The sequence below is a fragment of the Heloderma suspectum genome, chromosome 13, assembly GCF_057233095.1.
Source record: "Heloderma suspectum isolate Gila_16-S chromosome 13, 16-S_ref, whole genome shotgun sequence".
Taxonomy (NCBI): Eukaryota; Metazoa; Chordata; class Lepidosauria; order Squamata; family Helodermatidae; genus Heloderma; species Heloderma suspectum.
In genome coordinates this window covers 4,234,002-4,247,433 of record NC_139470.1, presented here as the reverse complement: position 1 = coordinate 4,247,433, position 13,432 = coordinate 4,234,002, and the positions used below count along the sequence as shown (strand labels likewise).

General features: G+C 45.1%; 1 protein-coding gene across 10 annotated transcripts in view; it reads right to left on the bottom strand.

The window, feature by feature from the left end:
* The window catches only part of ATXN2 (ataxin 2), a 66,269-nt gene that overhangs the window by 14,866 nt on the left and 37,971 nt on the right, over positions 1–13,432 (bottom strand). For 3 of the 10 annotated variants that reach the window (XM_084820086.1, XM_084820082.1, XM_084820088.1), the window contains 8 exons: positions 11,960–12,142; positions 10,421–10,618; positions 9,597–9,707; positions 7,401–7,471; positions 3,908–4,212; positions 2,967–3,030; positions 2,591–2,743; positions 805–871 (listed from right to left, as the gene is read on the bottom strand). In XM_084820086.1, coding sequence (XP_084676212.1) covers positions 805–871; positions 2,591–2,743; positions 2,967–3,030; positions 3,908–4,212; positions 7,401–7,471; positions 9,597–9,707; positions 10,421–10,618; positions 11,960–12,142 — 1,152 coding nt within the window. The remainder of the gene's footprint in view (positions 1–804; positions 872–2,590; positions 2,744–2,966; positions 3,031–3,907; positions 4,213–7,400; positions 7,472–9,596; positions 9,708–10,420; positions 10,619–11,959; positions 12,143–13,432) is intronic. The other 7 variants (XM_084820087.1, XM_084820083.1, XM_084820085.1 and 4 more) reach the window with 5 other exon arrangements.

The window sequence follows — 13,432 nt, the reverse complement described above, 5'->3', positions numbered from 1 at the left end:
TCTCCTGCCCTGGTGCACCCTCAGCCCCCTGAGGGAGCAGTCTGTTCGCTCCACTCCCCTAAGGGGGGTTGCCCCACAGCAGGGGGGAGGGAGAAGCCATATAACTCTGTCTCTCAGCCTACTAATCTCCCCGGCTTCAAACTGTAAGGACTGCAAAACTGTGTGCTGGTTAGGGAAGTCTGCCCCTAGTAGCTGAAGGTGTTACTGCACGTTTCAGCCACATGGACACATTTAAATTAATTAAAGCGTTTTAAAAACAAAGTAAGCCTGAGGTGCACAGCTTAGTATGCATGCCAAGTTTTAGGTGTCTAGGTTTCAGTCTTGGCACTATGGGGCAGGCAGGCAGGCAGGCAGGCAGGCAGGCAGACAGACACACACACACACACACCACAGACTTTTTTTTATTATGGAAGCACTGACAATAGAAGCAAATCAAGCACTCTTACAGTGCAATCCTATGCATGGTTACGCACAAGTTAAGTCCATTGAGTTCAACAGAGCTTAGTTCCAGGAAAATATCCATAGGATTGCATCCCAAAGCATGTTTAAAGTTCTACCTGTTCACATAATACAGACTGGAAACTGGAGCCAAGGCACTAAGCCTTGTGGAGAAATAAGGTGAGCCTGCACAGACGGCTTAAAATACTAAGAGGAGGAGAAGGCTGAATAAGGGAGTTGCACAGAAAGGGGAGGGTTAACAACTCCAAAAGAAAGTTAAAATGTAACAGAACAACAGGCAAGACAGCTTAAGTTATTCCACATGCAAGTGAGTACTAGAGCATACAATACTGTTATTATTCTCACCTTTACCTGCTCTATAAGTCTTGGCCTGGTTGACTGGCATGGGGGTCATGGGAATAGAGTACAAAGGCTGAAAAAGAAGACAGCTGGCCATTAGAGGAGGACACGCAGACATACACACCCTTCTCTGGAAGCATGCACACGTGACACCTCCCCTGCTGGACGGGGGCTTAACGCTCACATTGGCCAGCAGAGTTTTGACGTTCAGTGATGAACATAACTTTCTGATGTACTGTCTTGGGCCAAGTGACTGTGCCACACAACCCAAGGATCTCTCGCAATGCACAGAGGACCTGCTGAGTTAACTGCAGCCATCTGCGATGGTAGGAGGCACCCTTCATTGCTTTTCACAGACCAGACATTGTGTATACAAGGGTCTACAATCACAGTTGCCTGGTTCAGGTGTAATAGAGTGTGGCATAACAAACCCCACAAGTGTTCCATTCTGGTGCAAGAGAAAAGGGAGAAGAGCAGGGGCACAACCTTCATTCTCAGTCCAATAGATACTGCTGAATCTGGGCTGGGCTGTAGTTTGAAAACAAACTAACTGTGCTACTATACGCAAAACAAGTCGAGGCAAATCCAACTCCCAACACAACATAAAATGCCTGTGGTGCTCTCTTTAGCACAATTTGCAAGCTTGCTGGAAGTCAAGAGGCAGGTGGGGATAGCCTGGGTGGGAGGGAATGGTATCAAAATACCCTTTAGGAAAGTGACTAAAAATAAACACCTTACTCAAAACAGATTGGCGCGTGCTCCCTCAATAACATGTACTGGCTGCTGAAGAAGTGAACTGTTACTACGAGCTGGTATTTTTGGAGTGCCAGGGAAGCAACAGCAGCAGCTGAATTCTACTCACAGATGAACTAAAATGTCTTTGAGCAATGCCCTCCGATTAGACAAGTCAAAGATGCATTGTTTAACCAAACATCAGATAAAACTGGACTCAAAGCAAAAGCAAGCAAAAAAAAAAAAGCCAAGGTGCAAGTAGAGCACGTCTCTGCTGGGTGTTTTAACAGTTACAGCACTTGTTGCAATAACAAAATGTCTGCAATATTCCTATGGCGACAACAAATCTAAATACAACATACTTCTCTCAGTTAGACAGAAGGTTAAGTGTTCTAATTAAACAGGTGGCCGAGCCACCCCATAAGAGTTCCATATATTTCTTCCTGTACACTGAGCCAAATGCTCTCAATCACATGAGCTCTGTGAATATGAAGTGGTTGATTTAAAAAGATCTCTTGAGATATTGAGTAGGCCTCTGCAGAGTTTTCAAGGTGGCCTACAACCAGTAGCAGGATGCAAGTTTTTAAGAATTAAGAAAGTGCAGTGGGTGATGCTTAGGACAATGTGGCCCAGTACCTGTTCAAAACATTGATAGCCATAGGGTGGAAATACCAATTTCTCCAGCAAACGCAGGTACAGAAGAACACAGGAGGCTGCCTTATGCTGAGGCAGACCACTGGTCCATTTAGCCCAGGACTGTCAACACTAACTGGCAGCGGCTCTCCAGGGTTTCAGGCAGGGCTTTTTCCTAGCTCTACCTGGAGATGCTGGGGATTGAACCTGGGACCTTCGGCATGCAAAAGACCCTGAAAAGGGTTCTGCCTGTTTCATGGTCTCCTTGACCTCTCAGCATAAAAGTCATCATGGAACCTGTACTATGTATCTACTTCTGCAGTGCTCTGTCTGCCCTTCACGCTCCAAAGGAATGCTAATTTGTCACTCACACTGAACACAGCAAATATACATTTGCTTGCCACCTTAAAACATTTGTTTGTTTTACCTGAACGCCTGGGCTCACAGGAACAGGATACATCATATTTGGTGCAAAACAAACGGGCTGGGTGTACACCGGCGTAGGCTGTTGATGGCCCACCATAGAAGGGCTGGGCTGGGCTTGTGGACGGGGCGAGGTTGGCGTAGTAGAAGGCTTGGGCTGTCAAAAGAAGGGGGAATGGAACAGCTGAGCTACAAACAGGCACTGAACAGACTGATGGTGTGTGCATCATGTGCCTTGTGGAGTTTCCTCAGCAAGATCTCATGATGGTTGTTAAAGCGCAAGAATAGACTATGCAGTGCCTTTGTCCAAATGGGAGCACTTAAGAAAGTACAGCTTTGGATAAGTGTAGGACGAAGACATTTACACCTCTTGCACTCACCTGAGCAAACGACCGAGGGTTGAACTCCTTTGCGTTAGGGTTCAGCGTTGATTTTCTAACTTGTCTAAGGAAAAACACACAAACAAGAGAGACGCATGTCATGTTGTTTTAGGATAGAACATTGGAGTTCCCACCATGAGGGTTCCTTTTTCTCAGATGGAACTGAAAACCAAGAATCCTCAACCTCCATTGGCTCGGCTGGGGTCACATGCCCTTTATCACCTCCTGTCCCAGAACTCTCTCATGTGATGGCCATGGTGTCTGGATTTGCTCATTTTCCTCTTCCCTCCCTGTTCCCTTTTGGGTCATGTCTACTAAACACTAAGCCATTAAACTGTACGCCATTATTTTAAATGGAGAGCCAACTTGACTGCATTGGCAGAAAGGCAATATGTAAATGTAGTCAATAAAATAAAGGAAACAAGAGTAAGGATGGAGAAGAGGGAGGAAAAGTCTTTCAGAATGTTCACAATCTCTGGACTCGAGATATAAGAGACTTAAGGCAGTCCTACTTCCTCAGTGGAGGTGGGCGAAAAACATAGCAGCCAACTCCCTCCAGTGGAAGTTTGAAGTCTCTACAAATCCTGCCTTGGCTGGATTTTACCAATCACTCGGTGCCCCATTTCGTCAGAAATAATATTTCGAAATACAGAACACCATCCTGTCTGTGGAAGTGTGAAAATTCCAGCTGAAGAAGCACAAGAAGAAAGACTGGCACGAAAAAAATAGTATTCCCTCTCCAACCACTGATGTATAAACTAGTATTTCTAAGCAAGACAACTCATTTTCTTCCACATGCTGCCCTCCCACCAGATAATACAATATTTAGAAGCCCTGAGTACAGAAGAAAATGCCAAGTATTGTTGGGTCTTCCTGAAAACTGTTCCCTCCACAAGGCACTGTCAAATTGGAGTAAGAGTTGTGCAGCCAGGATTACTTACTCAGTGGTGTCCTTTTTCTCTTCTTTCTCCTCTTTCTCTTGTTTTGCTCCAGGGCCAGAGGTCTGCACACCCTGCGAGGTCACTTCGGGCCCTCGCTTCTGCTCAGTGTTGCTGCTAGTTGGCGAAATACTGGGACTGTTGGGCTTGCTGCTGCCACTGGTTGAGGTGGCATTGCTGCCAGTTTCAACTACAGAGTCTTTACAGCTGGAGTCAGCCTTCTCCTTAGGCACATCTCTGGATTTTTCACCATCTCTGTTTTTGCTTAGCAGCTGTTCCACTGCTTCTGGGGTGGAACTTGGCTGTAACTGGGGGGGGGGGGGGAGAGGGGGAAAATAAAATATATACTTTAAGCAAGTACTTCCTGACCTATGACAGAGAGAAGGCACAAAAAATATTAAATTTACCTAGTTCCCAAGTTAAATTTTACTCTTTTAGCACTTTGTAGTGGCTACAGAATGCTAAAAGGGTTAAATTTAGCTTCAGGACTAACTAAATTTGACCCTTTAGCACTCCGTAGGATTAAGAACGGCTGGGGTTTTTTTAGTGATGGAGAGGGATTTGCCACTGAATTCGACAGAGCAGCACACAAGGGGGCGGCAGGATACATGTGTTGACCACCCCAGTCTACAATCAGGCATTTTACAAACCATTTCGCACAGACCACATCTTGAAATAAATTGTGTTCCATTTCCTAAAATCAGAATGATATCGGACATGCTGCCATGCACAGAGCATAAAATATAGAGTTATTTTTAAAGACTGGACCCAAGTCACTAAAAAAAAAGAAAAAGGTAGATACTTGGGACAAACAGGTTCCTGACAACATTCCAAAGTCCTGGAACATTATGGCCTCTTCTTTTTATGGTATGCATGACCCCAAACAAACCTTATGTGTACCTCTAAAAGTGTAATGGGCGAGTGGGGCTCACACAAGTCTGGAAATGCCTGCATCGTGCATGTATGTTCATCAGAAAGCTAGAATTGGATGCAGCTCTTTGTGAAGAGTACACCTGGTGGCAAACTTGGATTTGCTGCCTTGTTATGTGAGGAACGGCTCTAAGATGCAAGGGCTAAGCGCAGAAGACCCAACGAGGCACTGGCACGTAAGGTGCCTTGAAAAGCAAGCACTTCCAAGCAAATTAAAAGTATTGTAAAACTACACAACAATTAAGTCTCCTAGCAAAGTTAGGAGACAACCCACGTTCAAGGTTGAATATGAGCTGTCATTGAACCATGGGTTGTTGTGTTGTGTGAACCCCGCTGCACTAACAAACCATGTGGTTTGTTAACTATGAACAACTCACAGTTCACAACCCAACAACCAACAATGGATTCTCTTCATGGGTTGTTCATGGTTAACAAAACAGGGTTTATTAGTGCAGCTGGGTTCACATAACACAGCAACCCATGGTTCAACAACAACCCAAAGTTCAACCCATATTCAACCATCAGTGTGGGTTGGCACTGTGTGAACCCAGCCAGTGTGAATGCTTAACCTGCTTTAAATTCGTATCTACCCAAGTATGCCCTAGGACCAGAGTAACAAAGGTTGCCCCCTTCTAACTACAGGAAATCAAAAGGGTGCAGACACAGAGTCATAAAGGAACTGGCAGAAGAACTCTCAGAACCGCTGTCTATTCTCTTTGAGAAATCATGGAGGACGGGGGAAGTGCCAGATGACTGGAGGAGGGCTAACGTTGTCCCTATCTTCAAAAAGGGTAAAAAGGAGGAACCTGGGAACTACAGACCAGTCAGTCTGACATCAATCCCTGGGAAAATTCTGGAGCAGATCATAAAGCAATCCATCTGGAAGCACCTTGACAACAATGCCGTGATTACTCGAAGCCAACATGGATTTGTCAAAAACAAGTCCTGCCAGACAAATCTGATCTCATTTTTTGATCAAGTCACCTCCCTTGTAGACCGTGGGAATGCTGTAGACATCATATACCTCGACTTCAGCAAAGCTTTCGACAAAGTGCCCCATGATCTCCTGATGAGCAAACTAGCTCAAAGTGGGCTAGATGAAACAACGATCCGGTGGATCCACAGTTGGCTACAGAATCGGACTCAAAGAGTGCTTATCAATGGGACCTTCTCAAACTGGGGAGAGGTAACGAGTGGGGTACCGCAGGGCTCAGATCACTTCAAAGTGATCTGGATAGCCTGGAGCTCTGGGCAGAAAACAACAGAATGACATTTAATAGGGACAAATGCCAAGTTCTGCACCTAGGAAAAAGAAACCAAATGCAGTTACAAGATGGGGGATACGTGGCTCAACTACACTACAAGCGAGAAGGATCTTGGAATTGTTGTCGAACACAAGCTGAATACGAGCCAACAATGTGATGTGGCTGCAAAAAAGGCCAATGCTATTTTGGGCTGCATTCATAGAAGCATCGCTTCCAAAGCCCGGGAAGTACTAGTTCCCCTCTACTCAGCACTGGTTAGGCCTCATCTGGAGTACTGTTGTCCAGTTCTGGGCACCACACTTTAAGAAGGATGCAGACAAACTGGAGAGGGTTCAGAGGAGGGCAACAAAGATGATCAGGGGACTGGAAACAAAGCCCTATGAAGAGAGACTGAAAGAACTGGGCATGTTTAGCCTTGAGAAGAGAAGACTGAGGGGAGATATGATAGCACTCTTCAAGTACTTGAAAGGTTGTCACAGAGGAGAAGGCCAGGATCTCTTCTTGATCATCCCAGAGTGCAGGACACGGAATCATGGGCTCAAGTTACAGGAAGCCAGATTCCGGCTGAACATCAGGAAAAACTTCCTGACTGTAAGAGCAATACAACAGTGGGGAGGTGGTGGGCTCTCCCACACTGGAGGCCTTCAAGACAAGGCTGGACAGCCATCTGTCAGGGATGCTCTGACTTGGATTCCTGCATTGAGCAGGGGGTTGGACTCGATGGCCTTGTAGGCCCCTTCCAACCCTACTATTCTATGATTCTATGACTTCAGGGCATTCCCACACAACCAGTACAAGTATGTCCCCTCCTTCTATACCCCCCTCAGCCCTATGCTAATATTTCTTTAAATCTTCACAGAAGTCTTCCCCAACCTCGTACCCACCAAATGTGCTGGCTAGGACATGCTAGGAGCTGTAGTCCAAAATATCTGGAGGGCACCAGGTTGAGGAACACTGCTTTACAGCTATGTCAAAGTACTTAAGAGAAAGTGAAAGGAAAACGGGGCACAAAGCAGCTAGAATTAAGCATTTTCAAAGTCCCACTGATTTTAATATGGGATACTGAGGCATTTGCTCAACTCTCCCACTGAAACAAAAGGGATGTAAACATGCTAAATTTTAGCTGGATCATGCCTCTGGTCAGGAATGCATTCAAGTCCCCCGTGCATTAAAAAAAAAAGACAGACGGATGGACGGACGGACGGAAGGAAGGAAGGAACGAGCCACTAACTTTTGGGTTGCGTTTGTATCGTCTTATTAGCGACGACTTCCCTTAACAACAAAGTAGCAACAGCACTTACCCTAAAATCATTCTTGAACTTCTTCAAATCATCAATTTGTTTTCTATGTTCTAGAACAGCTGGAGAAACCCCTGTCAGACAATATAAATAGTGTTACAATTGATAGATGACATGGAGCCAGCACAGATTTTGGAGGAAATCAGAACTAAGCTGACACATTAGTCCCAATACAATGACCCCAAATTTGGAGTGCTGCCTCAGCTCAGTGAAAAAAAATCCTGAAAAGTCTTCAGTGGAAACTGTAATCCAATCACAACCCAAGAGGCCCAAGGGGGGATCAAGCAGCTGGAGCAACAGAGGAACAGAGCAAACTGTGAACTAAGCTTCCACCCCCATTGTGTGTACAGAGATATTTGAGGGCTTCATGCTATGTCCCCCACATCTCTATGGTAGCCCAAAGAATTCAAATATCGTCCTGATGCCTATGCATCGTGTTCATATATACCATGTTCTAGTTCTACCTGCACTGGATAGCCAACAGCTAAGGAGCCAGGTGCATAAGACGGTTGCTCCCTTTTGTACATGCAGGCACATTTGGAACTCAAGGAGAATGTGGTTCTTCCTGCAGGCACCTCTAGTTCAGTGCTCAACATGACTCACGCCTGTAGTGCAGCCTCCCGAACCTGACACCCTCCAGAAGTGCTGGACTACAAATGCCCATGATGGTTGGGGATGATGGGAGTTGTAGGGCGCACCTGGAGGGCAGTAGGTTGGGGAATATGGCTGCAGTGCATTAGAGACTCTTGCTCTACTCCAAACCCAAGCCCTTTTGTGATATAAGCTTTCAGAGGCAACAGCCTTCATCAGATGCATGAAGTGGGTAAGGTTTTTTAAAAGATATTTAGAAGAAGTGAGGTTCAAATTTGACATTTACCATTATTGTCCCACCATCACCACCAAAACAACATCTCCTCGGAGAAACAGGAGCTGCATAAAAACATTTTGTGCACTGAAAGAGCGCTTCTAGTTTGCAGGGGGAGGGGGAGGATGCCTGGGACCAGCAATATTGCCAGTTGCCTGTGCTCCTGCCATAAGGGCACAAGAGAAAGGAACATGGCTGGCCTTATACATTTTCAATTGCCACTGCAATGTATGGCCATCCTCAGTGTTCCTCCTAATCTTAGAGCTGCAGAGGAAGGCAGGGATCAACCTGGCCTTTGTACAGTTGAACCCAGCCCACTGCCCAATGTCAAGGGTTGGTTGGAGGAAGGCTGCAAGGCATTCACATAGCCTTGGTGATACAGGGCTAAACTAGTAACCGTCCACAAGCCTTTCCAGCACCAAACTTGGAGCTGGGAAGGGGAGCAAGGGTTTGTCCCTGACTTCACACGTGAAGGACATGGGGATGGCAGGGTCCTCGCAATCAAAATGTTTGGCTTGGCTACCAAGCCCAGACAAGAATTGTGAACCCCTGAGACAAGAATTGTGAACCCCTGGCTATGGCTGTGGTACACAAACTCCATGTTAATACTTATTTCCACTTTGCCTTAGAGAAAGGAGCTTTCCCCCACCTGTCCAGAAATCATCACAAACTCCTTCCAAACAAGCAATACCTGAGTAAACGTGACAGGAAGACTTTCTTTCAATAGCCCAAAGATTGGTAGGGGGATCCTCTCATTATCCAAGGCGCTATTTTAGTGCACCTGCTCACACCTTCTCCTACCTATAAAGCTGAGGTGATGCCCTTGGACTGGGACGAGGTAAAGTGTAAGGGGCACGGTGTCTTTTATTGTGCCACATGCCAAGGAACTGAGGAACTCCACAGGATGCATTTACAGCTGCAGTTTCACTGCAAGCCAAGAAATTGATGAGCCACTAAGTAGGAGAAGCTAACACTACTGGTTTTAGGCCAAGAACTACATATCACAAACACGGCACTTCAAGTGAGCCTAAAACGTCCAAATAAGCTTAGTGAAACAAAGTTTTAAACACACTCAGTGCAAGCATATGAGAAGTTAATTCTGATGAACACTTGAAAGAATATTTCCTCCTCTTCACACTGCAAATGCCCTTAGCAAAGATCTTCTCTCTGTCTCATAAAGCTGACTCTACTAATTCTACAGTTCACTCACTCTCAGCTATTCCTGCAGATGCATCTTATTTAAGTCAATAGGACTGTCACAGAATAAGCTATTTATAACCTATTTGTAATGGTGCTACTCCTAAGTCCCTGAAAATACCTTTAGAGAATCCTACCTTTGCATTCGGATTTGCTAAAACTAGGAGACATTTCACTTGGCTTTAGATGTTCCTTGGTTCCAGCAGGAGAAGAACTCTGCCTCTGGTCCTGCAGCCTTGAATCTTTAGCTAGGAAGGGAAGCAAACACAATATTAGCTGCACACACAAAACAGCCTTCTGGAGGTTTTGTTTAGATAGAATTCTAATAATTCTAGACAGCAACAAGCAGATAGGGAGAGAGAAAAGGGTAATTTTGAGGATTTCCATGCAAGCTGAAAGCCTGCAAAATTCCTACACAAACACTTTTGCCCTACAGGGGATATTATCCTCTTTCCCATTTCTTAGGAAGAAAAGAAGACAATCTCCTGGGCCTAAAGAAACTTTCAAAGAGCCATTTTTTCATTCTAGACATTTTGTTAAGGGGCTCCGCAAATCAAATTACTATTGTTTCTTCATGCAGGAGGGCAATCTGAATGATGTATTCAAATCCTAATCAGTCAAGTTGAAATAAGGTCAGAGGGGCTTGTCTGGAAACAAACAAAAAACAAACAACAACTTTTTCCTGCTTATTAAGTATCTATAAATATTTTTTGAACAGCCATTCAGAAAATTATGTAGATTCCTGTAGAACTATCAGCTTTCTCCCCTGTGTAAAGATTCCCACACACAAAATAGAAAATTTAATACATATGATGAGCAATCCTAATGCATAAAAATAGATATGTGGGAGGCGAATTGTTCTCCAACCATTTAAACACAGGAATGGTTTTTAGATCATTGCATGTCTTTGCATTTCCACTCAGGCTCAGAATGGGGCTTTTTTTTTTAAGGGGCTCTTTACCTTCAGCAGATGGGGTACCTGCTCTGTTGGATGCAGGACTGGCAGGGGTAGGAGAGGCAGCTGGAACAGGCACGGCTACCGACTCTGCTGGAGTAGAGCCAGCTTGGGGAGAAGACAGAGCTGGCCCAGAGGACACACTTCCAACGCTGCTCTGCCTTGGAGACCGGGGTCTGTGTGCTTTAGGAGACGACCTAGTAACTAGGAACCAAAGAAAAGACACCCCATTGCAATGCTCCACAGCTGTTTGGCACTAATAAAAGTGAAACCTAACACCATGTCTGCATTGAGCTTATAAAACTGTTAGCAAAACCCCATTTCCCTTCCTAGGAAATTCCCCAGATTTTTGTGATGCAGCTTCCCTCCCACAGCAAGAAGTCTTTCTTGTAACGTATGTTCTAGGATACAGTACTAAGATTTCCTCTGCTGTGAAAGCAAGTTTAAGTAATGGATGGCACTGAAACAGAAGATGGACCTTCTGCAGAGCCACACCAGTAGGATCCATGGACAGTCCCTGCCGCCGCCACCAACACTGACTTTTACTAAGGAGAAGATCCAAGACCCAGCTTTCTAGAATGAGCCTAGCTTCTTAGTAAACATAACAAAGAGGCGCCAGGTGATGGCTCCTTTTTGGGTTGGGTGTGTGTACTTGGATAAATGTAGTCCTAATGAGAAACCCACCTAGCTCCTTCTGACTTTTCTTTTTTCCCAGCCACCCTCACAACAGGATAAGGAGGAGGTAAGAGAGGAACCAGGAACGGGTTTCTATCTAGACCTAAGAATTCTGATGTCTGCAACAGCACAAGAAGAACAACCTGGCCATCAATCCAGAGAAAGACAAACATACAGATTGCAGCCAGTAAGAGGACCAAAACAGCCAAAAGCACCTGAGAGCTCCAACCACCCTGCCTCATCTCTGGGCAGGAAAGTATTCCAGTGGTGAAGACTGTCCACTGAAGGTGGCAGGGAGAAACACCACATCTGCTGCTTTAAATGATAATCCAGTTCCACCACCTCAAACAATCATGACCTTTGGTTTCAAGCCATGCAAAATAAATAACCAGGATTAATCAACACCTACCATTCACCTTGTACCTGAAATTAGCATGCCTGTGGCAGGGGTGTTGAAACCTTATGCCCAAGGGCCAAATCTGGTCCTCCAAGATTCCCCAGATGGTCACACCTTCTTCCCCAGACCTCACCCCCTCTCCCCCTATAGTTTGGTGGTTTCCCAGCTTTTGCGCAGTTACTTTCCCCATTCTAAAATGCTGAAATGCCTCTCCTAAGGTTAGATTAAGGCTCAGCTACTAGGTTTAAGCTAAACTGGCATTTTGCCCCTGCCCCCTTTTGCCTTTGGCCCCATTCCCTGCCTTCAGCCCCACTCACCACTAGAAAGCAGCCCTGAGAGCTTCCCCAAAATTGAATTAGACCCTGAGGCTGGAGGAGGTTCAACACCCCTGCTTTGTGACCTAGAAACACAGGATTATATTAACAGTAAACTCCACAAAGGTAACTTTCTGGGAAAAGCTGAGCTTTACTTACCTCCTATAACCACTGATGACCATGTCCCACCTGATGGGCTGCCTCGAGCTGATGAAGATGTCGCAGCTTCCCCGGGCACATTGTGAGAGACAAATTCTAAGCCACTTGAAATCATTCCCCTCCCCGCAGAAACTCTGTGGCCTCGAGGGTGACGTTGTGCCTTGGGAGACATCCGTGGAGGTCCTGGAAAAAGCAACACACACACACCCTAAACTGTGAACGCCCCATAAAATCCCCTTTTCTCAACCACATTTCAGCAATGCAATCAGAGTTTAGCTGCATCATCATATTAGGTCTTCACTAGTCATACCTTTTTTAAAAAAAAAACCCAGGGCTCTACATATTTATAGAGCTCATCATGAAAGTGCAAAAACAAATTATGAAACTACACAAGATGCCAGGTTAGGACACAATCCACCAGAAATATCTTCTGTATATACATGCCACATTAAAACAAAATGAAAGATCTGCACATTACACAAAGACAGCTGAGAATTTTGTCTTGGCTGCTACGTCCCATAAGCTCTTGCTAAAATCCCACAAAATCCAAACCTGACCGTTTTGGGACATTCTATCCCATCCCAGCTTTCCCCAGCCTGCTGCCCACCAGAAGTGTTGGTCTACAACTCCCATCTTCCCCAGCCAGCATGGCCATTGGTTGAGGACAATGGGAGTTGTAGTCCATCGCCTCTAGGGGGCAGCAATTTGGGCATGGCTTTTCTAGCTCTTTTAGTGGTAGAGAAGTTGGAGAACTTAGGTTGTTCGGCAGTTTAAAAATATAATAAATAAAATGTAATGGCAAAACATGCAAATTAAGGAAGCAAATAAAAAGCTTAAGTTTATTGTTTTCTGTGTCCACAATTTCGAAGTCCCTATACATCAGACACATTTTAAGAATTGCCTCAGAGTTTACATGTGTCACAGTGTTTTAGAGTGAACACAATATTCACCGCTAAATGGTTTGGTATCCCCCAGGTTCATCAGTTCATTGCATGCAACTAAAATATGTAAATTAGCCGCACCTGAAAAGTTCAGCACATGTTCCCCACTCCCCCAAGACAGAATTAACATTCTTCAACCGAACAGATTCAGAAAACTTACACTGAAGTCATAAACACAGTTCCAACCCATTCTAATCAGTCTCCAACAACACAACTGTCTGTAAGGAGGACTCTGCAAAGGGTGCCATTTGAACAGGACTTTTTTTTTTTTTTAACTGATTTATGCACTACTATAAAGGCAGTATCCTGGGCAAAATTCTCCATCACCAGCCACTGTGAGACTCTGTAGATGTAAGCACTCCAAACGCCTAAGGGTTATGGGATCAGGAGCAGGCTTCAGGACATCATACCTCCCTGCACCCACATCTTCCGATCTAGTGCACAACATTCCCCCAATGGTCTGAATAATGGCTGATGGCTACACTGGCACCAGCCTTAAATTTTATTTGTTTTATTTTATTTCAAGGATATC